At 32.1% G+C, this 25,243-nt stretch overlaps 1 protein-coding gene across 1 annotated transcript; it reads right to left on the bottom strand.

The window, feature by feature from the left end:
* Positions 1–2,014: 2,014 nt before the first annotated feature.
* LOC141538288 (uncharacterized) lies at positions 2,015–4,529 on the bottom strand. The gene is made up of 3 exons (XM_074259670.1): positions 4,259–4,529; positions 3,031–4,013; positions 2,015–2,821 (listed from the first exon to the last, which is right to left on the bottom strand). The coding sequence occupies exons 1-3, from the start codon at positions 4,527–4,529 to the stop codon at positions 2,015–2,017; spliced, it is 2,061 nt and encodes a 686-aa protein (XP_074115771.1).
* Positions 4,530–25,243: the final 20,714 nt, after the last annotated feature.

The raw sequence follows: 25,243 nt of genomic DNA, 5'->3' as shown, positions 1-25,243 counted from the left end.
ATAAGGATTTAAGAATATTTAGAATAAATTTTATCTATAAAATATTCTTGAGTCTTTATTAAAATTCTAAAGCAGGATCGAAATTTTTACAGACGTGCTAATTTTTATTTACAAATCAATTTCAAATTTGGATTGATCTCAACACTAATTCATATTCGTGTCAAATATGAATTTCAATCTTAAATTCATTTTGAATCAGAATTTTTTTCGTCCGGATATGTTATTAATAAAAAATGGTATACTTAAATTTTACTTTTATCAATTTACGTACGACATGAGAGCTTATATATTAATTAAGGCATACACATTTGAATTTACCAAACTTTTCTATTTTCCATATCAGACAAAATCTGATTACTCATGTTTCATCTTGTTGATAAACAATTGGTCACCATATTTACTCGGTACCAAATATAACTTGGAACTTTCTCTAGTTCGAGTCTATTCTATCTGTATTTAATCATATCTTCTTGTAATATAAATATGAGTAAGTAAAGTGTGTAGTGCGTTGAGAGCAAAGTTGATCATAACGCAGTCGACAGGATAGATTCTCAGAGTTAAGTCAAGTTATTAATATATTATTTTGTTTAAAAGGAAAATACGGTGATAAGAAAATACGGATATTTGTTAGAGGGATTTATATCTTAGTTATTTAGGTATTGTACATACTGGGATAACATTTTAGTTGAGGTACTATATGGCATGTTATGTATTATGAGCGTGTATGTGGATGTTTGGATGTCGGTAGTGCATGCCCGTCTACAGGCTAAAGTGTAGAGAGTAGAGAGTGTTGTGTTGAACTCGGCGGGGTGCATGACAAATAGATTAAATAAAATATACACTAAGCGCACAGATGATGAAGTGGTTGAAGGTTAAACTGGACACGTAAGCACTTCGTGTAGGTGATTAAACTTTTGTATACGAGATAACAGAGGAATGGTTTTGTTCGTTATTATATGTGTATATGCGATGACGATAATCTAGTGGATAGAGTAGCCGATACTTGTTTTTTTTTCTTTTTGTTATTGTTATTAATGTTACTTTTAACGTTACTTTTGGTAATTTGATTAACTTGTTTAGTATCAAGATAATTACTGTCATCAAATTTATTAACGACAGGTGATGAGCATGATTATCATCAAGAAGAACTTTTGATAAAATGTGTCAAAATATTAAAAAAAAAAAAAACATCTAACATCAGAAATGTAATTAAAAAAATTTTTTATATTATTTGATCAAGTTTATAGACATAAAAATTTTAAAAAAGAAATTTATAAATTTATGATCAATTGAAAGATCTCACGAGCCCGTCGAAGACGGGCGAAGTTTGATCTCAATTATTCGAGTGTCTCGCACGAGAGATTACGAAGGTAGTATCACTACTTACATGTCTTGGACCAAAAGTTTAAAGCTAAAAGTGAACGACTGGGGCGCCCCTTAACCATCGTGGCGTTGCCCCATTACTATTTGATCATTAGTTTAAAGCTCTCGAAAATTTTTTATTTTGTCTGAAAATAAGAGGTGGGGTAGTACTTGATACTATTTGGGTGGGAATCTCTCGTGCGAGACACTCGAATAATTGAGATCAAACTTCGCCCGTCTTCGACGGGCTCGTGAGATCTTTCAATTATCCTTCGTGTCTCGCACTTCGAGATTACGAAGGTAGCTGTTTAGAGCGATACTTTTTTAATTAATTTATTAAAGAATTGAAATTACAAGTGGTTGAATAATTAACTTGTAACTACAGACAAATTAAAAAATGAGATAATAGTGCTTCCAGCTGCTAAATCTCCAATTAGTTTAATTATATTGGTGTACTGGGTGTTAACACCGTTTCTGCGAATTTGTTGTCACGAATAATAATTGGCTGGTGGTAAAAATCAGCAAACATTTTGGAGTTCTTAGACCACCCTGCCACCTTCTTTATTTCTTCAATGCTAACACCTTTTTCATGTGCCCGAGATGTCGATGCATGTCTAGTAGAGTGTGCTGTGAATCTTTTGTCAACTCCCAATCATACCAACGCCGTCCTTATCCACCGAGCAATTGTCTCACTCTTGACTGCACTATGTGGCTTATTGAGTGAAATGAATAGTGAGTCAATATTCCCCCGAAGGACTTTCGTTACTGTCACGTATTGGCTTAAGGTCCGAGCTATGCATAGCTCAGCTTTAGTCGGGAAAAACGGGAGTCTTAAGACTGGTTGCGGAGCTCCTGGCCGAGAAGTTTTTATTTTTTCAGGGATTCTAATTTCAATTTCAGATTCAGAAGCAGTGATGTTTGAAATTTTGATCAACGCCAGCGTCTGGCAACGATGCGCCGTGCCCAAGGCCATCAGTACAACCAACTTCTCCGTCAATTTCTTCAAGGACAGTTCCTCGATTGGAGTCCATGTCTCCAATTTGGCTAGCACTGGGTCCACATTCCAAGTCGATTCATATTTAGGCCCTCCAGGTCTTATTTTCGACGAACCCTTAATAAGGCGGCTTATTAAAGAGTTGTTCGTGACATCTTCACTCGATATCAGAGATAACGCTGCTCTTGCCGAGTTCATTGCACTGTGGCCTATCCCGTCACCGAATCTTTCCGTTAAAAATCTTAGGATCTTTCCCACAGATACTTCATATGGATTTCCGTTGATCTGATCATTCCATTTCCACCAAAGCCTCAAAGTACCATTGTAGTTTTTTAACGTCGAATCTGCCAGTGAAGCTAACGAGATCTCCACTGCTTCTTTAGGCATGCCTTTGCCTAACAGTGCCTGGCTGATAGCCTGGCGGCAACCAGGGTAAGCTTTGCAGCCAGGGGATGATGACGTGACCTACAAAGAGAAATTAAAAGATTAAGATCTGCTTCAAGCCAAACCCAGTCTCCTATCGATAACTTTTGAAAAGCTGAAAACTAAACCTGAGTAGGCCAGTGAGGTACAATTAAAATACCTTCTGCTTTATCGTCTTTGATTTTCTTAATTACTTTAGTAATTATAGAAAAAGGGGGGAAGGCATAAAATATCCAATCGGACCAACTAACTGTAAAGGCATCGAATGCGAAAGCGTCTGGATCTCTTTTCCATGAACAATAGACCCTGTATTTAGTGTTGATTCGAGAAGCGAATAAGTCGATTTCTAACTTCCCAAATCTTTTAACGATTTTTTCAAATGCGTAGTCTGCTAATTCCCACACCGCGTCTGAATTATCAATCCTTGATGATCGATCTGTCTCTACGTTTTCTTTAGACGGGATATATGAGGCGTAAATCCATAATTTTCGGTCCTCACACCAATCCCATAGCTCACACGCTAATTTATGAAGTTCAGCATAGCGAACTCCACCCATTCTATTGATATACGCCATCGATGTTGTATTGTCCACCCTAATTAAAATATCAGTGTCTCTTAAATCCGCCGCAAAACACTTCAAAGCAATTAAGGCTGCTTTGAGTTCCAGGTGATTAATATGAAGCATTCTTTCTTCCTGTCTCCATAACCCATTGGCGCTTTCGCCCTCGCAAAAGGCACCCCATCCAGACAACGATGCATCTGAATAGACTGTTCTCTCATATTGATTATTTCTCACCTTTTTACTGGCATTTGGCAAAGTTTTTAACCACCAATCCCAGTCCCTACGAGTAGATTTTGGTATCACCATGATAGCATCAAAACAACCCCCACTCTTCTCTAAGGCTCGGATCTTTGCTTTCTCAAACGATCTGCAGTGTAACAAGCTGTACTCAACTGCTGGACAACACGCTACTATCAACCCAATAACCTTAGCAAAATCACGAATCTTTACTGTGTCCTTCTTTCTAAGATCCTTGATCTGTTTTTCTATTACGACTTTCTTATCTCCCGGGAGCTCCACTCTCATCTTAGAAGAATCTAACATAAAACCTAAATATCTGCATCTTCTATCAGGCTCCAATTTGGACTTTTCAAAATTCACAATAAAACCCAGCCTTTCGAGTAACTCGATTGTCTGATCTAGGTTTTCACTGCACTCTGGAACTGAATGACCTAAATATAAAAAATCATCCAGATATACTACGGACAGGAGCCCTTTCAATCCTCAACAAACCTCAAGAATTTTCGATGTAATTTCCATACTGGGATTAAAAAATATGCATCTTTAAGATCCACTGTTCCCATGAAAATATCTCGTTCTAAAAGATTGCAAGCGGATCTAAGATCCTCGAGCTTAAAGTGTTCTACGTCGATGAACTTATTCAAACCTTTTAGGTTCAAAATAAACCTCTTTTAACCATCAGGCTTAGGAACCAAAAAGAACGGTGACAAGAATTGTCCCGGAACCTCTTTCACTTCCTTAATCGCGCCTTTCATCAACAGTTTGTTAATCTCTGATTGGATACCTGCCAGTTCCTGGTCCGACCAAACCTTATCAGGTGGTGGACGAGTTTGTATGGGGGGCGATTCAAAGGGTATTTTGTACTCTTTAATGCACTGAAGGACAAATTTATCCTCAGTGATTGTTTTCCAAGCATTTAAAAAATATTTTAGACGTCCCGCGAACATACTTATATTGTTAACTATAGTTAACGGTTCTGAGTCCGTTGAGTGTGCTGACGGTATTGGTTTGATTTGGGGTATGATGTTTGTTTCGCTGGAAATTTGGGGATCAGTGGTTTTCTCGTCGATGAGTACTTCCCGCTCGTCTGAGACACTGACCTCTTCTGACTCGACGAGCTCTTGGAGTTTAAAGAACCGGGAGGTACATACGGTTTCTTTGGTGGGGCAGATTTCATTTCTTCGCTTACTTTCCCCATAGCCTTAATTTCTTTAACCTTCTCGGTTAATTTTTCGCCAAACAAGAAACTATCTGCTTCCCTTTTCTCTAGTGCCGAGGCCCATTGTTTTGAAAGTGTGGGTAGAATACAGGCTCTGCGCGCAACCGTTTGAGATTTATGGATTTCGATCAACAGCTTTCCAGCATCCCAAACTTGTTCTAGTCTTTTAACATTGTCTGGGTCTTTAAGAGGCGCCAGAGATTCAATTACAGGAGCCAAAGCAGCCAACGCAGACCCTGCTAACTTTTGTGTTGAGCCAAAGTATTTGTCTCGCTTCAGAGCCGAATCTTTTAAATTACCTGCCACCTCTTCATTTAAGATCGGCGGCTCAAGGGAAAGTTTCCCCTTCCTAGGGTACTTTTCTAAAAGTGACTCTTTAACCTCTTTCTTTAAGCCTTCAGAAAGATATTTTCTCCAGCGACTATCAACGCTAGCATGCAGGATTAACGTAGGTTTCTCCTTGACAGGTTCCTCTCCGAGAATACGAAGGGCATCAGCATCCAGTTCCCAAGGAGTTTCGGATTCCTTTTCTTTACTCGGCTCCATTTCCGGTGTTTCCACGTTATTAGTCGTTTCTGTCTGAGAAACATTATTCCCTGCATTCAACTGTTCACCTGCCGTGACTTGAGGAGCCTGGACCTGTTGATCAGGAGTCAACTCCAATGCATCTTTTTCTCCAACCGCTTTATCATCACCGCTTCCCGTACCTGCGGGCATGCAATGTATATTTAATTCATTTAGCTATGAATTTTTTTGGTTAACTTAATATTTACACTATTTTAATCTCTCGGATAAAACAGAGTAATTTTCATTTCTACTTTAACTTCCAGATAAAGTCAAATTATCATATGAGCTCCATTTTACCTCTCGGATAAAATATAGCACTCCTTTACCAAGGTGTAATTATTATGATTATTCATACACGAAAATCATGTATTGCCTCTCGGGCATGAAGGTAGACTTTAGGAATATATTGTGATTGCATCTCGTGTTCACAATTAAACCATTGCCATTATGTAAAAAATTAATTACCTTCATCTCCAGATACGTCTGTCCCTGAGTGCGACCTATCACGACCCAAAATGGCTTCTCTGATTGCAGGAAAACCTGATGTCAACTCCTCCATCTTGTCCTCTAGATTGCGGAGTCTTTTGGAGGTCTTCTCCTCCGAACGATTTCGACTTCTTGACCTTTTCTTATTTTTACCCATTTAATCAACTTTAATTTTACTAATTTAATGAATAATTAAAAGATTTCAATGTATTATATAAAACAAAAAACTGTTCACTTTCGCATCAAACGTGTGATCTGTCTGACACAAAAATACCGAATGATCAAATAGTAATGGGGCAACGCCACGATGGTTAAGGGGCGCCCCAGTCGTTCACTTTTAGCTTTAAACTTGTGGTCCAAGACATGTAAGTAGTGATACTACCTTCGTAATCTCGAAGTGCGAGACACGAAGGATAATTATATACTTGAGTAGGTGAGGGTGGGGCAAGACGGCCCACCTGAAGCAAGAAGGCCCACCTCAAAAATTGAGAAAAAATTTATTTTTCTAATATTTTTTTACCATATTTTGGAGGTGGGCCATCTTGCCCCAAAAAAAAAATTTTTTTTTAGAACTCGAAAAATTCCGGTGAATTGAGTCAAAGTTGAACGAGAGTAAATCCACTTGATAGTAGAAAGCCACCAAAAATAAAAACTGGCTTAGGTGGGCCGTTTTGCCCCACCCTCCCCTATATCATCTTCTAAAAAGTTGATAGCCGGATGTCGTATCGTTTTACGTCACTTCTGTGACTATGTTATTCGGTTGTTGATTTGTCGACTGAGATAGTGGCGGGATTTTTAAAAGAATGAGGGCGAGCGAAGCGAGCGTGTTAAGTCTAGTTTAATTAAAATTATAAAATTTTTTTTTTGATAAATTTTACAAATTAGTATTTATAATTATTGTCATAGCTGATGAGTTCGGTAGAATATCCCGGGAAAAAATGATCAGACATGAACAGGCATGAGTATAAATTTAATACTTATTCTGTTAAATCAACATCATCATGAAGATTGACCATTATATTCTATTGAAGTGCTCGTATAGTACGTATATTATAAATTTATCTACTTTATAAAGATATCTTATTACTTAGAAGAAGAATTAATGTACAAGTTGATAAAAAAATAGTCTACATTAAAATTCAATTTGTTTTATAAATGGTTGAATTAAAAATTTACAAGACATAGATAAAAATATATTTAAAAATAACTTCCCGCTGAATTTTTTTATGAAAAAATTTATAAGTTTTGTTTTTGCTCAGAATATTTTGAATTTCAAGTAATGTAAGTAATCATTCTCGTGTAAAAACAATCGTCTTAAAATTGTCGCTTGTTTAAGATCTTAAACGTGACACAAACCAAGACTATTTTAAGACCTTTTTAAGACGCCAAAAAAAATATTCTGAGAGCAGATTTTTGTAATTTGGTTCCTGAGTTTCTTATGAAAATTAATTTTTAATCGATTTTACGACTTTCTAATCGCTATAGTTTTGAGTACGCTCTTTTTAAATTGAATTTGAAATTGTTGAAAACTTATTATCGGGCAATTTTAAAACTTTTTTAAGACGCTCCGTTTTAATGTTCCGGGGCTCTGTCGCTGTTAGCTCATCTTAAAATCGTCTCGAAAAATTAAAAAAAAATTTTTTAAAACTATTTTAAGATTTTTTTAAATCGATTTTTAGATTATTTTAAGACTCCCTATGATAAGTTTCCGGAGCTGTCGCTGTGATATTGTCTTATTTTCATAACAAATTCGAGAACCAAATTTCAAAAATCTGCTCTCGAAATTTTTTTTTTGGCGTCTTAAAAAAGTCTTAAAATAGTTTTGGTTTGTGTCACGTTTAAGATCTTAAACAAACGATAATTTTAAGACAATTTTTTTTTACACGGATTGTCTCACCCCGAGTTTAAAAATCAAATTTTTATCATACATGTCAACAATTTAAAATTCCAGGAAACTATTTAGATGATCGACAACAAAATATTTGAAAAAATGTGTATAAACCTCTTATAACTTTCAAACGAACTGACCGATAAAGATCGGGTTTGCGGTGTATTCAAAAGAGTTTTATTCATATTGAAGATTTTCTTAAAATTTTTACTGAATCGAATTGTAAAAATAAAAGATTTCCGGAAGAATTTGAGAGTTGTATTTTTTACTGTTAAAAGAATCAATGAAAAATATTATAATTATAATAAAGAAAGCGAGTTACTGGAGAAAGATGAGCACATACAGAACAACTAGTGCCATCTGTTCGTAAACCAAGGAACCTACAGGACAGTGCGAGTGACAAACAAAAGGTGTGTTTCACATGTTACAGACAAAGAAAGAAACAGTGATTGATAGGCAGAATAAAATAAATTTGACCATAAAATTCCGATGATGAATTTAAAATTCTGGAAAACTGTTTATAAAAAAAACAAACGAGTCTCATAAAAATATTCCCAAACTGGGTCTTTGAAAAGTATCAAGAGACGGAATAAATTTTTTTTAGCAGGTTGTATTTAGGGTAAGAATTTAATGGTAACAAGCTAAGGTATAAGGTATAAGGGTGCTGGTGGGTATAGCAACACTAACCCGGATGATCCTTTTCCCGTTGGAATTTCATAGCCGAAATATACGGGCCAGTTTTTTAAAAATTACAGCAGGTCCTTCAGGCCATTCGCGTTTTGTCGTCATTGTTACACAAAGGCTCTAAGTCTAGTCGACCTTAAAAAGCAAAAAGAAAGAAAAAGCAAGGGAGCGTTTAAAAAACAGATAGAATCACGACGTTATGTATGTATGTATAAACCAGTGAGTCTTTGAGCGCTTTTAACGACAAAGGAAACCTCTTGGCTCTTCAATGTTACTATTCAACGAATTTTCTTAGTCGCACTCACGTGCGACTGAGAATTTAATATAAAAGACACGTCTATACGGGTCAGAAAAAAGGATAAAGAAGTTTTTATTATTGGTTCACCAGCATCCATTCAGTTCTTGATAAAGTATATGTATTAATATTAATAAAAAAAATTTTTTAGAGATTCTTAAAGGTAAATTTTGATGGGAAAAATTTTTTTCTTGATTATAGATTTTTACATAAAATTTTTTCAAAAACTGATGTCCTATAATTTAAGAAATCTTTCAGTGTACGCTTGAAAGAATATAAAGAAATATTTTGATAATACCAGCAGTATTTTATGTGTGAAAATGCTTACCGTACGATGGACAGTGTGTGGCTCAATGGATACCAGCAATGTCAATTATTTTAATCAGTCATTACATTGGACATTGTAAATACTAAAGAATTGTTATCATAAGTCAATATTGCTTTGTATATTCAAAACGAGTAAATAAATAATTATCTATATATATATATAGGAGAATTTCTATAGATATAGTCACTCATCACGATACCTCTAAAACTATAAGACCTAGAGACTTGAAATTCGGCGAAAATATTCCTTTCGCCGAGTAGAGGTCAGTTAAGAACGGATTTTACAAAATTCCACCTACGAAGGGGGTTGCAGGGGCGTTAAAAATGAAAAATTCCCGTTTTTGAACTATAGCTCCTATCGACTTCAAATTTGGTAGGAATCTTCTGTAAGAGATGTAGAAATAATCTATCAATGAATTTTACGATATCTTACCCCACAGAGGGTTGCGAGGGTGGGTATTAACAATCAAAATTTTTAATTTCCAAGCTGTAGCTCCTATAGACTCCAAATTTAATAGAAGTCGTCTACATGTGATACAAACATGATCTAAGAACGGATTTTATACCGAATTACCTTTAAATTATTCTCTTTATTTTTTTTATTTTCGTGACTGAAAAAAATTCTTTTCTAGTCTATATAAACATTTTAAATTAATTTATTGTCTAAAAAAAATTGATTAAAAATTTTATACAAAAGAAGAAAGCTCCCTTAACTCTTTACATTATGAAACATTTATGACGACTGATAATATGTAAAAATTTATTCAAAAGTAAACAAAGCCGGTATAAATACATTTTTTTTAGCAATCATCATCAATTAATTCTTGGTAAAATAAATAATCAAAGTTCCTGAATGAAATAACAATAAATAACGGTATTTTAAAAGATTTAAAGCTAAAAAAAAATGATATGAGGGTTAAACACATAAAGTGTTCCGAAGCGTAACTGAGGATCGTTTTGAGCGAGGATGAATCGACTCAACATTTTATTTAATCTACGCATATGTATGTACACATACATGAAGAAGAATCAGAATAAAGAACCCCGAAGTAGAATGAAAGGAAGAAGTAGCACATTTCACCCCAAAACGTTGGCGCCCGACAAGAAAAGAACGAACAAAAATTGTAAAGAAAAAAGAGAAGTAAGAAAACGTAAATAATAATCTTAGCAAGTTCATACCTGCCGTGCGCTATGTGTCTGCATGGTGATGCTGATGGTGACGGTGATGATGAGGACCCTCGACTACGTAGGTATAAACCTGAGGGCATTCACCTGCAGATTGGCGGGAAAATACATACTGGGGGATTTAGTCAGTTGTCTTTTGATTCTTAATTTTTTTATTCGGGCACATGCTCTGGGTGCAACAAGACTGTCACAAGCTGCCCTATGACCCCAATAATTTCTATGTATGAGTGTATGAGTCGGTATCTATAAATATCTTTGAAAAAAGTGATTGTCGAAACATCTGCTCATCTCTTTAATACGCGCAGCCAAGACAGCAGCTGATCAGACACATTTTCATTGGAAAAACCATCTTGAGGCTTGATTTATCAGAAAAGAAGGGATAAGGGCAATGTTATTTGTTGGGACTACTCTCGTCTTGGTCTATTACGCAGTTGGGGAGTTAAGCTTCGAGATTAATTTATAGAGTGAGGAAACCAAAAGTGCACACCTGAAACGCTTATGTCACTTTTCTACGGAAATAGCGTTTAGATATGTAAATCCAAATGTTTTTATTTTAAATACGTAAGGTACCGCGAGTAATAAGGGATATTCGAAACAGAATTAAAAATTACTAATTTTATCTACTAATTTTTATGCTAATTATTCAAGTATATTTTCTCCATTTTTACGATAAATAAAAATAATCTTTTACATTTTGATCAATTTTTTAATAAATCGTTAAGTAAATATTTTAATAAATTAAAAAAAAAAAAATAACAACTAGGCTTTTTTTGCTGTACTTAGATAATGAAGTCTATACAGAAAGAACAAAATTACACTGGATATCATCCGAGATTATACTCAGTGATATCTGTGGTGAAAAAAATGTCAAGTAGTCGCTGGTATAATCTAGATTATACTGCGTGATATCTGGATCATACTCTTTATAATCTAGATTATACTAGCTACTATCTAAAATTTTTTTCGCTCAGTATAATCTAGGATGATATCCAGCGTCATTTTGTTCTTTCCGTGTTCTTTACTATAATTAAGTAGTTTGTACCATAGTTGAAAAAAAAATTAACTTGAATCAAGAGAAAAATTCTTGAACCAAGAAAATAATTATCTAGAGTTTCATTGTCTTCAATCAAGAAAAACAATTTTTGAATCAAGTACAACTTACTCAAACCAAGAAAATTTTCTCAGTTTAAAAATTTTTTTACTCAAATCGAGAAAATGAAGCTCTTCAAAATGATTTACTTTATTTAAGTTAACTTTTTTTTCAGTGTAGTTTTAAAAATTAATAATCACAGTATTGCTTCAGAAGACGTCAAAAAAAAAAAAAAATTCTGAGGGCAGATTTTTTAAATTTGGTTCTCGAAATTGTTATGAAAATAAGACAATATCACAGCGACAGCTCCGTAAAATTATTATAGAGTCTTCAAATAATCTGAAAATCGTCTTAAAAAATCTTAAAATAGTCTTAAAAAAGTTTTAAAAAAATTTTTCGTGACTACTTTAAGATAAGTTAATAGCGCCAGAGCCCCGGAACATTAAAACGGAGTGTCTTGAAAAAGTCTTAAAATTGTCCGATACAATTAAAATTTTCAACAATTTAAAAAGAGGGTACTCAAAAATGAAACAGGTAGAAAGTCGTAAAATCATCTAAAAATGAATTTTCATAACAAGTCCGAGAACGAAATTTAAAAAATCTGCTCTCGAAATTTTTTTTCTGCGTCTTCAAAAAGTCTTGGTTTGCGTCACGTTTAAGATCTTAAACAAACGACAATTTTTTGACACGGGATGATCATCTGTTAATTTTGGGATTTATAACTATGAAAAAAAAATTATTAAATTAGTATTTTGAATTAAACTGAAAATTTTTCAATTTGTATAAAGCAAAAGCTATGAAAAGTCATAATTTATTTTATTTTAATGCTTCAAATTTTTGTTATACTTTTTGGTCCTAGTTATAAGTTATAAAATAATTTTATAAAAATTAAAAAATTTTGAAACTTGATTATGATGTAACGTAGTTTTTTTTTTTTTTTTTTTTTTTTTTAATCAAAATTGCTTGGCAAGGACATGTCAGACATATGAAATTAATATACAATTCTGCGACGACTGGTAGTTAAAGAAAATAATTAAATTCCTCAGTGTGTCCATGTAAAAATAAATCATTTTTATTCTAAAACTACTGAATTTTTCCGATTAGAAAAGAGTAATAAATAAATTAAAATGTTAAGCATACTCCTTATGGTGTCAATAATAGAGGCTTAAGTCGTTCCAAAAATAGTGCTTTAAAATTTTATCCGAGAAACTGAGACAAACATACGTCACAAAAATAACATCTATCGTTGATCTTAATGACTTTTTCAGAGCCGGTTATCAAAATGTCATCTTAAGTCCCTCGACACCTTAAGACTCATAATAGAGGAAAATAGTGAGTAATGAGCAGGTTTTAAATGAAAATAAGCAGTTTCATAATGAGGAGACAGAGGAAACATTAGGATAAAATATAAAACCAAAACCGCAAAATGACCCATCAATATCCAAACCAGATAAGACGAAATGGGTTTTCTTTCGGATTCGGAGAACAAACATATGGCCGATTGGTCAGTCCGATTTCCCATTTAAATGGTATTATGTTGTAGATGAAAATACATATGCCGTCGGGGGTCTTAGTCTGGAGTTTATTTTTCGATCTCCGTTAGGCAGGTGGCTTTTTCACGGCGCCCGGTTCTCCACCCAAACACACCTAGATCTAATAAATTTTCGTCTGTTTTAGATCCCCCGAAAACTTTTTTTTTTCAATACACGCATATCTTTGATCTTTCAACAGATGACCACGAATTAGCGCGTGCCTATTTATAGATAAAGTAGTCAACGACCAAATATTTTCGGATAAAATCGAATACTTATACTTATAAGCATATATGTAAACACTACTTGATTTTTTTAAATTTAATTTAAATTGTTTAAATTAAAAATTTTTCGAATTTTTTAAAATTTTTATTTCAAAAACAGAAATTAATTTTCTTATTGAAGAAAAATCGAAAAAAAAAACAGTATGCTACATTTCGGATAATTAAAATAAATATGAAAATATTTATTTTAATTGATTGAAGTTTTTTTAATGATTTTTCAAAATTAAATAATTTTTAAAATTAAATTTGTCTTAGTTACGAATTTATCTTAACTGTTTTTTTTTTTTATTATAAATCATTTTTGCTTATCCTATTGAAAAAACGAAATTTTTTTTTGAAAGAAATTCAGTCAATTGATAAAACAATTGCAACCAAAAGTGTCACTTTCGATTTTTGGTCTAATAAATAAGTAATACTTAGTTTTCAATTATGGTTAAATATTGTATTTACCTGAGATTTTTTTAAGCTAAACAATCAATTTTTTTTCTTTTCACATAATTAAAATTAAAGATCGTAAATTTTTTATAAAAATATTTTCAACCTTAAAATGTAGTCTACTAATAATTAGTTGATTTTTTAATTTTGACATTAACCGAAAATCTAGTTTAATTACTGCTTAAATCTAGTTTGATTTATAAGTTATTGCAGATTGGAGAACCAAAATTTCTGCGAAAATTGTTCTCTGATAAAGATGAAAGTATTAGGCGTTCAGATGGACTTGCTCAGAAAGACAACAATATTACTTTCAAAATTCCTAATTTTAATTCTGTTGTTTTTGATCGCTCATTCTTAGTGTCAGCTTTACGCCTATGGCAGGAGCTTCCCTTGGAGGTTATAAGCTCATGATCATTAGAGAGTTTTAAATTTAAGGTGTCAAATTTCCTTTTGGATCTTGAAGCAGGTGGTAAAGAAATAAACTTGGTTGTAAATAGTTTGTAATTTGCAGGAATTAGGAGTTGTAAATTTTAAATTGTTATGTTCTTATTACTTACGAAATCAACTAAAAAATTTATTACAAATGTATGCAAATATATTTTCTTTGTCTTGTATTTTTACCATTTGGCTTTGGCCTCAGCATATAAATAAATAAATAAATAAAAAAAATATTGAAAAATTTTAAACAAACTAGGAACAAAAAAATTTTTAAATGTGATTTTTTTGGAATAACTTTTAAATGGTTTTACCGATCATTTTCAAAAACTATTGAGCTCTCACTATAAAAAAACCACGTCGATCGCCACCAAGCCAGTCCCAATCGGTTGATTCGTTCGCAAGTCATCGTTGTCAAATGAAAACTGAAAAAAGTGTGTTTACGGAATTACCTTGAAATTCTTAGTTCGATCAATTTAAACCATGGTTTCTTATGAGGCTTCAAAAACTGCGTCGAATGTCGCCAACCACGTGAAAATTGGTTCATTCATTCAATAGTTATTGCGGTTTAAAAATTCAAAAAATAGTGTTTTATTGAACGTCTACAAGACTTCTGAACTTGGAGAACTCAAAATGATACAAAAATTATAGTTTTGAGCTCAAAAACGTAGTAAATGCTCTTTTAAGTACTTAAATATGGAATTAACGGGAAGTTGCCGGGATGGCCTTTAGGGTCAAACGTTTTCCTAGTTTTTACTTTAGTTTAGAGGTGAATTTTTTCACTGTAAAATTACGTATAGCGGAAATATCTTAGGATATATTCTGGCTATATTTGAATTTGCCCGAACATACATATTTAGAAACATACACTGATAAAAAAATTGACTTGACTCAAGAGCTAAACTCTTGAACCAAGAATTACATTTTGAAGAAAATCATTTTCTTGAGTCAAGAGAAGAAATTCTTGAAACAAGAAAATTTTCTTAGACCAAGAATAATTTCTTAGTGCAAGAATTTCTTCTCTTGACTCAAGAAAATGATTTTCTTCAAAATGGAATTCTTGGTTCAAGAGTTTGGCTCTTGAGTCAAGTCAATTTTTTTTATCAGTGTATACATTGTATATAATGGAGAATATTAGAACTAAACAAAACATTATTATCGTCATTAGATTAGGAATATGAAACATCAAGAATGATTTATAATCTGTACAAAAATGAGAATTCGTTCAAGGACATTCAAATTTTTTGTGTTGGATTATTTATCAAGTATGGAATAGTCATGGAAATAAATATCGATGAAGCTCGAAAGAAATTACATCAAACTTAAAGATCAACTGGGTAGGCAAATTTTCCGAAACGTTGTGGAAAAAAAGAACAACATTATGACGGTTTTTTGTGATAAAAAAAATTGGTAAGGCTTAAAGCTTCACTTTTCATTGATCGTTTTCAATATCAAAGTTTTTCCTTCAAGAAAACTCTTCAAAAGCAGTTCCTTTTGTTACATTTTACATTTTACATTTGTTACATTTATAAAAGACATTTTCCTTTGACAAATTTTGATTATGACCTCATTAAAATGATGATATAATATGATGATTAAAAAAATTGTGATGGTATTAATGCAAATAGCGACCTAAAAACAGAGAGTTATTAATTCTTTCCAATCAATTTTATTTCTTTCTTTCGGAATACGTTTTGACGAAGAAACCACGAGTCGAAATAATTTTTAATACAATTAATAATAAAATCGTATTGAAAAACATTTGTTAAATCTTTACCTGAATTGAAATGAATGATTAATTTATAATTTTAAGTTGTGTGTCCTGAATTAATTATTCTGCATAAGAAATTGTAAGTTAATTGAAGAATACAAAACGTTTTGTAATCTCTTATGCATCAAAAGGGTAGTAAACCTTGAATTTTTAGTATTCTTCTGAAACACGACTTTCATTTTTATTACTTTACTTTTAAAGGAATTATAAAATTATAGAATTAAGAGAGTTAAATATTCCCAAATATATTTACATTTAAAACAATTAGACACATGAACTTAATTATCTTCTTTGTTAATCTGCGCATGAGAAATTAAAGCTGTCATTCACCACCTAGCGGCAGGAGGAATCATTATTAATTAAAAATTGCTACAGGATTTTGATATCAAATCTCATTGTTTCTTCGTTATTACTAATTACGCTGTACTTAAAATTTTTCTATTCAAACTCAAATTATTTTCTTATTAATTATTTTTTCTTTTTTTTTAATTTGATCGGATCATTTTAATAAATCTAATCGTTTTTTAATCGATTAATTAAACTCTTCCTAGTTTAGAAAGACGTCATAAAGACGTCAAAAAAAATTCTCTATATTTTTGTAAATAGACTGCTCAATTTTGCGAAAGTTTTGCTCTAAAGTATGAAACTTAGAGATACATATGCAAAAGTAGAAAAACCGTCGAGCCCGCATGATGAAAACCAGTGAAAAATTTTTCATCGACGGTATCATATAACTTTTTTTTTGTCACAAAACTATCTCCCAGCATTTTTAGCAAGAAGCAGAAAGTAAAAATTGATGAGCAATAAAATCTTACTTTTAAGTTTTGTTAGTTAAATTTTTTTGCTGTTTAGACAATTCGTTAAAACGTCTAACGAACAAACAGTCCAAAGTTTAAAGAGTTTTAATAATATAATATTTAAATGTGAAAAAAGATCAATTGAAGAGATTAATTTTGAAAGGTAGTTAATTACTTTATCTATCTGTTAGCAAGTGAAAACTTAAGGCTACTTCTCGCCACCTAGCGGTATAAAATAGAACTAATTTTTTTAATTTTTTTTTTCTAAGACTAAATCTTACATTTTATGGAGGCAATCGATATTTTTTTTTTTTTTAATACGTCTTTAGTTTCTTAATTCATTAATAAGCTCATTCATCGAAACATTATCCTCCATTAAGGAATGTTCGAACTATTTTTTGTTAGATAATTTGTAATTTTTTTAAATTAATTTAGGAGGAAAATTCTATCAAAACAAAAAATTTACTCCGTGATTTAATTGATTGGACTCGAATTTAACTACTAATGAGCTATTTATATTGTATATGCTGTGTGAGAAAACTTTGTTGAAAAAATTTCTTTGCTGAATTTCTCGACTTTAAAATTTTTGGAACCGATTATTTAAATTCATCAAACGATTCATTATGAACAAATGGAAATTTTTTAGCGAAACTTCACTGAAAATGACTTTGTACAGATAATAGTTATTGAGATGGATTTTCATTTAAATCTTATTTTTACGACAGAATTCCCTCTATGAAAATGTAAAATTTTATTTCAAGCTATCTATATTAAAAATAATTTTTTCGATATCAGTTTCAGAGAGAAAAAAATTCGGTAACTTATGTCGTGATTTTTCAAATACTTCATAACATTTCCTAGAATCCAGATTAAAAATAATGTCTAGATTATATTGATTTTTACTTTTTGAAAAATTAAATTATCAATTTCAAAGTTATAAAAATACATAAATCTTATTGATGAATTTAAAAAAAAATCTCAATTCGGTATTAGTAAAAAGAAAATCATGATCAAAATTCAATAAATAACTAAGAATAGTTTTTAAATACAATGTTTTAATTGATAATCCTAGAATGACTGATAGATGGCCAGAGGTGGTTAATAATTCTCGCTTGCACAGTAACAAATTAAGTAATTAAGTACTTTACCGGATTACATTTTTCAGTTTATTTATTTTTTTTTTTTTCAAATCAACAAGGTAAATATTTGAAGTCAATATAAGCTATAAAAGACTTGTTACAGAATGTAACTTATAAAGAATACTCTCACATTTTGATTGATCAGTCGTTGGCTGATGTTTGTATTATAATTGCACTACATTAATCGAACAATCAAGTTGGTAATTGAGCTTTGACTCATATCTTTATTTATTTTATTCCAATAGAAGTATCAACACATTTTGTATTGTAAATAATTTTAAATGATTCATTATTAACATAATAATCCTGTTTATTCAGCGTATCTTCAACATTTTTTCGATGAAACAATTGTTAATTAATTGATATAATATTTATCATAATTTTCGAAAAGTAAGTTATTTGCAGCTTAAAAAGAGAAAAATTTTAATAATTTTATTGATTTACTCAATTCCTTAAATTTTTGAAATTAAGTTCTAACAACGCCACAGGATGGCGTTAGGTAGTTCAAAGTTACCCCACGCAGAACAGCGAAACAATTTCTCAAGTTCTCTGTAAAAATTTCACTATTCAATTTTTCTTATTTGTCTACGGATTAATTGAACGATTAAACGAACTTACCTAAGTGAAGTTCTATTGCAATTGTATGAAGCGCCTTCTCCGAAAGATCACCTGGTAGTACCCCTACTTCATGTACTTATTACCACACGGTTTAAAGACAAAGTTTCTTACTTACCTACCGACCTCCGTCTCCCAGACGGCGTATCGGTCCCGAAACTCATTCCTTTTTTTTGTGTAAGAAAAACCACATGGAAAATTATTTAACTGTTAAATTAATTAAGAAAAATAAATAATTAAAATGGGACATAAAAGAAAAAGAACTCACAAAGATGACGAAAATAATTGGTCAAGAGAACTTAAGCACATGAAGAAGAAAATGCGTGATCAAGAAAAAGAAATTCAGCGTTTGAAAAAACGTAAGTATAACCTAAACAAATGTTTTACTTTTTGTTCACAGAAACTGAATTTTTGTGTACTGAAAATTTCAAAAAGTGAAAAAAAAAAAAAATTAATTAATCAAGAGTTTAAATAATATAAAATTGTAATTAAACTCATGATGACATAAATAAGATGGTCAAGTACCATGTAAAGGTTGGACAAGTTCCACCTCTTATTTATCTAACTGGTTGAAATTATATGTGGACAAGTTCCATTAATCAATTAGTTATATTATTCAAGTAATAATTAACAAAGATGAAGCGCAAACATACGCTCTACAAACTTGCCGGCGGCCTTGTTACAATTATTTGTATATTCCAGGAAATAAACATCAACGGTCATCATCATCGTCAGAGGAAGGGGCGTCGGTATCTTCATCAAGTCAGCGCAGTCCACTGTTTCCTCTAGAAAATCTCTTGCGAGATATTGAGGTTGCTGGTACTAACAAAAAGTCCAATCAGCTGGGCCCTGTTGTTACTCCTGCTACAGATATTCCACCATCGGCCACTCAGGTGCCTCTGATGGAAAATGCCAAGGTAATTGATTCTTCTTCAAAAGAAAACGAGATCTCAAGTGACAAGATCACACCAGAGCAAGATGGAGCTGCAACAAATCAGACACCGGTGGCTCCAACTAGTGAAGCTACAGATAAGTCTGATAAATCCACAGAAGTGGTAAAGGATCCTATTATCGAGGGGAAAATGTTAGAGGCTATTGGTAAACGACTGGACGAAGAGAAAAAGACTAGCCCAGCTATCCACAACGATATCTTTGTAAGATGGAAGGGTATTTTAAAAGAAGGTCTACCTTCTGAAGAGCGAGACTTGCTATTCAAAAAATACCCAACTCCTGAGAATTGTTTAATTCTTGAACCCCAAAAATTAAACGCTCAGATTAAAGCTTTGTTATTAGAACCTATAATTAATAAAGACAAGCGTCTTATTGAGAAACAACGCAAAGTATGTGTATGTTTGTCAACGTTAGGATCTGTATTGTCAGATATCTTAAAAGGAAATATTCCTGAAACTACAAGTTTAGTAGCGACTCTCAGTGACACAGCTAGAGTCCTGGTTGATTTACAGCGAGACGAATCCTTGACAAGACGTCTGATTATTTCAGCTAACATTAATCCAGCCTTAAAAGAAACCCTCAACGCTACAGTGATGGATGAATGGTTGTTTGGTAAAGATTTAGATGAATCTTTAAAGACAGCTAAAGTAATTGAGCGTACCTCAAAAGAACTGAAGCCACTATGTAAAACATCAGCTGTAGCAAAGTCAAAAAACTCGAAACCCCTCCCTCAGCAGACCTATCGTACCCGAGAGGAGTTGAGGGGGGTAGTAAATCCACGTGCTCCAGTTCAGACCTTCAGACCGAACGCCAGCCAGAGGAAACCGTTCCACCAGCGCAAATCATCAACAAACAAGGATCGTCGTCCGTACAGGAAATAAATATTCCGGTAAGTGTACCTGCAGGGCGATTAAAACATTTCCTACCAGCTTGGGAGGAACTTTTTGGTAATAATACCATCATCGGTTCGAAATTTTCCGAACCGTCGACAACAACAACAACAACAACAGCAACAACAACGACGACGACGACAACGACAACAACAACCGCGGAACATTTCAGTTCAAACGGTTCGAAATCGTCTCCGTGAGACTGGAGTGCGATCAAGAAGTGCCGCCCGAGTACCGATGTTATCACCCATACATCGCCGAAACCGTCTGGCTTACGCTCGTCAACATGTTCATTGGACCGTAAGGCAATGGAACAATATTTTGTTTTCTGATGAGTGTCGGGTATGCCTGTTTAGAAATGACCGAAGACCCCGAGTTTGGCGCTGTCAGGGAGAGCGTTTTTCACGTAACTTCACTCGACCGGTAGCTGCTTACAACGGAGGGTCGGTGATGGTTTGGGGAGGAGTTTTGAGATTTTCACGAACTCCTTTGGTAATCGTCCACGAAAATCTAAACGCTACGCGTTACATTAATCAGATCTTACGACCTGTTGTCTTGCCTCTACGGCAGCAAACTAGAGGTTTTATTTTTATGCAAGACAATGCCCGGCCTCACACAGCAAACGTCACCCGTCGGTTTTTCCAAAGACACGACATAACGTTGTTAAAGCATCCAGCGGTAAGCCCTGATCTTAACCCTATCGAGCACGTCTGGGATATCCTGAAGCGCCGATTGCGCCAGAATTATCCCAATTTACGAACGTTAGCTCGTAACGAAAATTTTTTTCATTTTTGATAAAAATTATGACATTTTCAGAGCGAAATTCTTGCTCCTTTAATTTTTTCAAAAATTCGATCAAGTGGGAAAAAAAAACGGTTGGCTGGATTGAATTGAAACTTTGTAGGGTTTTTGTGGGTATATTGAACAGTAAGAGGCACACTTAACGTCAGTGGTTTCCGCAATATTTTTGATTGGGCGCTTGATTTTCCAAAAACGACAAAAAGCCCTTTTTTGGATGCTTTTTCAAATTCATGTAATGATTGAAAAAAATTTTTTTCTAAATTCAATTGCCAATCCTTGTAGAGAATTTATTCAAGTTTTTAAAACCAACCTCAAAATTTCTGTGCAATCATTGGTTGCTGAGATATTGGTAATCAAAGACAAAATGATCTTTTTCCATTCAAACATCGATATCTCAGCGAGAAATGCTCGTATCGAGATTTTAAAAAAACGAAATTAAATCTGAATAAACAAGCTATCCGGTCCATATGGAGGTTGAGTCGAAAAATTTTTTCCACGTCCGTAGATTAAAAAAAAAAACCAAAAAAATTTCGAAAATTTTTTTTTCGATGGTTTTCTTATGATTACTCGAAAAATATTTTCAAAAAAAAATGTTCAAACTCAGATCCAAAAACAAAACACTTAGAGCTACAATTTGCTTTTTTTTTTTGCTGTACGACCATTTTTGTATAAGTTACAGCCTGTTGAAAATCCCCCAAAAATTTGGACTTTTTTTCTGCTCCCTTAATTTTTGTGAGAAGTGTATTTTAAACCTGATGATATTTTAGCATTAAAATATATTCTAAAAATAATGAGGTATTTTTAAATTTGTACATTAACTGATAATCTAGTTTAGTTACTACTTCAATTAATTTTAATATAAATACTCTGAAAAATGAGAGTAAATATTTACAAAATTTTCAAAAATTTTTTCGACACAAATTATAACTAATTAATTAATCTGATTTTATCTTTTTTCTCAATGCTCTATAATATTTTCCTAGAAAATATCTTAAATTAAATAAAAAAATGTACATATACATATGCCCTTAAGTAACTGACTCATAATTACAGCAATATATGTACACAATTTGTTCAGTCGTTAATTATTTTAGAAAAAGCGTGTAAAGTTGATAGCAATCGCAAGCATAAAAGACCATTGGACATGAAACAGTATTATCTAATTGACCGTTTATACAAAACGTCTGCGCTAACATAAATGAAACTATTTGTCACCCTTATTTGACTTTTATGACACGTTATAAAAAACACAATAATAAAATAATCCATATTTATTCTTATTAAAATGGAGGGTTATAAATTATAATAAATTATTTACACTCTTTTTGAATACAAAAATACTCTGGTCGAAATTATTTAAATTGTAAAAAATTCACACGGAAAATATAATCTGAGAAAAAATGTAATTCAAATCTCATGCCTGATTCGTTGTCATGGACATTTCTTAAGACGGACTCTAAGTCTGCGAGCACGTACGCGGTATCACTGAAAGGAGTTTTGAATTTAAAAAGGTGCTGATCCTGTGTAGGACTTGCGACATTTTTTATTAAAAAATTTATATGAATTATCGTTCACGGATTATGATCTTATAGTGAAAATATCAATGCAACTGCTGTAGAAACTAAAAAAATTCGATAAGTTCTACCTGCCGTGTTTTTTTCCTTTTTTGAAATCAATACGCAGTTATCGATAACCTGAAGATAAACTGAAGTGTGATGGGTGTTACCCACATAGAATCATTTTTATTTACATTCTCGTCAAGGTGTTCCGATATGTTTTAACGTTTTTTCTTAAAAAAAAAAAAAAAAGTGATCATAATAGTATAGTAATCAATAGCTTTATATCATCGTCACCTGTCAATTGACAAATATTTTATTAAATTTAGACTTTTTTCTGAGGTTGAATACTTCCTTGTGCAAAAGTTGCAATTATCAAATTTTTAAGATATAAATAAAAACAAATTTTTTTTTCCTAGTCCGTATTTTTAAATTAATTTTCTTAATTAATCCGTATTTTTAAATTAATTTTCTTAAATTGAACTTCAATTTAAAGAGTGTAAGAAATTCTAATTTATAATTAGAACGCGGCTTTTTTCTTTTTTTTTTTCGTTTTTTTTTTTATCTTATAGTTCTCGTAATTTTGATTGAAAAATGATTGTGATGGGTCTCTCAATACTCGAAGATTTGAAAGTTTGACCGGTCGCGTCATAGTTGACTGTTATTATCATAATATCAATATAATGTAATCTCGCTTCCTTGGAATTATAACTAAAAACAAATAAGCTAAATTAAATATTGAGAAGAAAAAATATAACATAAACAAAAGTGGAAAACTTTTAAAGTATTTTCTTTTAAGACTATTTAACTACTTAAGGACTTAGTTATCGAAGCATCGGTCGTATTTGGAGATTAGTGGTTGTTTAAAATGGTGATAATGAAGATCGTGATAGGGAAACTAAAGTGAATATGAGATGAAGAAAAATATGGATTGTTATACCTGTTTGACGTGTGTGATAAAAGTTATCATGAGGTTGTCTGCAGACAAGGTTGATTTTTTATCTGGTGCGTCACTTGAAATCTTATGCTTAAGGAATGAAGGATGTACTTTAAAATCGAATGGTTTGAACTAAATCTTTTTAGAAAAATAGATATTATGGTAAAAAGCTTCAATTACATTTTTTTACTGACACGTTCGACTGTTATTCGTTGATTAACTTTAAAAAATTGTAGTACAGTCTGATGTTGGTAATTTAGTCTGGACTGGTGACAACAAAGTTAAATTGATTATATCGATTTGTTTATTTGAAACACGTATAAAATGCACTGAGAGAGATTATCAGATAAACTGAAAATTTATTACATTTAAGCTAAGAAATGTAAAATCTTCCTAACAAAACTGAAAAAAAATTTGTCTTTGTCTATTTACACCCATTATTAGTTCTCTTTACATTTATAATACGTTGGGTACGTTCAACAAACGTTTTTCAAATGACGATTTGAACGTCCAATACGTTGAATCTACGATTTAAATTTCGACTCGGGTACTGCTTAAAAAAATTAGGAAAATGGTTGACCCTGAAAGCCATCGTTGCAACTTCCCGCTAATTCCATATCTAAGCGCTTTAAATTGAACTTATGAGGTTTTTGAACTCTTCGAGCTCAAAACTACAATTCATGTGCTATTTTGAGCTCTTCGAGCTCAAAAGTCTGATAGACGTTTTATAAAACACTATTTTTGACATTTTCAAACTGCAATTTCTTTTTAATGAATAGACCGATTTTCAAGCAGTTGGTAGTATTTAACGTAATCTTTCAAATTTTATGATTTATTTTTAAACACAAATTGATCAGCTCGAAAATTTTGAAAAATTCACTTTTTCCGAATTTGTTCGACAACGATAACTCCCGAACTAATCAACTGATTTCCACGTGCTTGAATAAGATCAACGTGGTTTCTTGAGCTCATATTGTTATATAATTACATCACAAATTATCCATAAAGAAATGTCGAAAATATGTAAAAAAAAAAAAAAAAAAAAACACTTTTTTTCAAATTTTTTGTTCACGATATTTCTCGAACGAATCAATCGATTTTGACCGGATTAGCGGCGATCTTCGATGTTCTTAGCGGGAAATTAAAAATAAAACTAGATCGTTTATTTTTGGCACTTTTTTGCGACATATGCTTGAAAATATAGTAAATGAAATTTTTTGTTGATAAAACAATGCAATTTATTAATCTAGAATTAAAAAAATTTTTCATTTATTTTTTCTACAATTAACTAACAAATTCAACTTCAAATAACAATGATTATAAATATTTAATTTTATTAGAAAAAAACCGAAAGTAGAAAATGATAGTTTTCATCACAAATTTCGTTATGTGACAGTTATGATGAACAAGTCAACACATCATATTTATATAAATAAGCCACAAGCTTACAAAGGACTTCTTTATATCTTCAGCAATAACATCAAACTACATAAAGCCCTCTCTAATAGAACAGTAGTATTTTTGTATCGAAATATTGTCCCCTTTACAACCAGCATAAATATATCAACATTCAACATGCTAAAAATAAATCTCCTGCGATAAAATTTTTCATTTTTTTTTCTCTACCGAATTACACAATTTTCTACGGCTAATTACTCAAGCTGGACAGGTTTGACTTAAAACTTGGTCATGGATTATTGGAAGTCCCATAGACAATCAGGATGACTAGTAATTTTGCTTTTCGAACAGGTAATTAGAGTTATTTATGACTCATGAT

Source organism: Cotesia typhae, unplaced genomic scaffold (genome assembly GCF_013202065.1).
Source record: "Cotesia typhae breed Kobodo isofemale line unplaced genomic scaffold, CoteBio_Ctyphae contig_20, whole genome shotgun sequence".
NCBI classification, from domain to species: domain Eukaryota; kingdom Metazoa; phylum Arthropoda; class Insecta; order Hymenoptera; family Braconidae; genus Cotesia; species Cotesia typhae.
The sequence above is the reverse complement of the archived record's forward strand: the minus strand, read 5'-3'. Positions and strand labels throughout refer to the sequence as shown.

Coding starts and splice junctions, on each gene's coding strand:
- LOC141538288 (XM_074259670.1), bottom strand. CDS start 4,529: ATGTTCGCGGGACGTCTAAAATATTTTTTAAATGCTTGGAAAACAATC. Junction 4,014..4,258: donor TTTGGTTCCTAAGCCTGATG/GTTAAAAGAGGT, acceptor TTTTATATTTAG/GTCATTCAGTTCCAGAGTGC. Junction 2,822..3,030: donor TCGCATTCGATGCCTTTACA/GTTAGTTGGTCC, acceptor TTCTCTTTGTAG/GTCACGTCATCATCCCCTGG.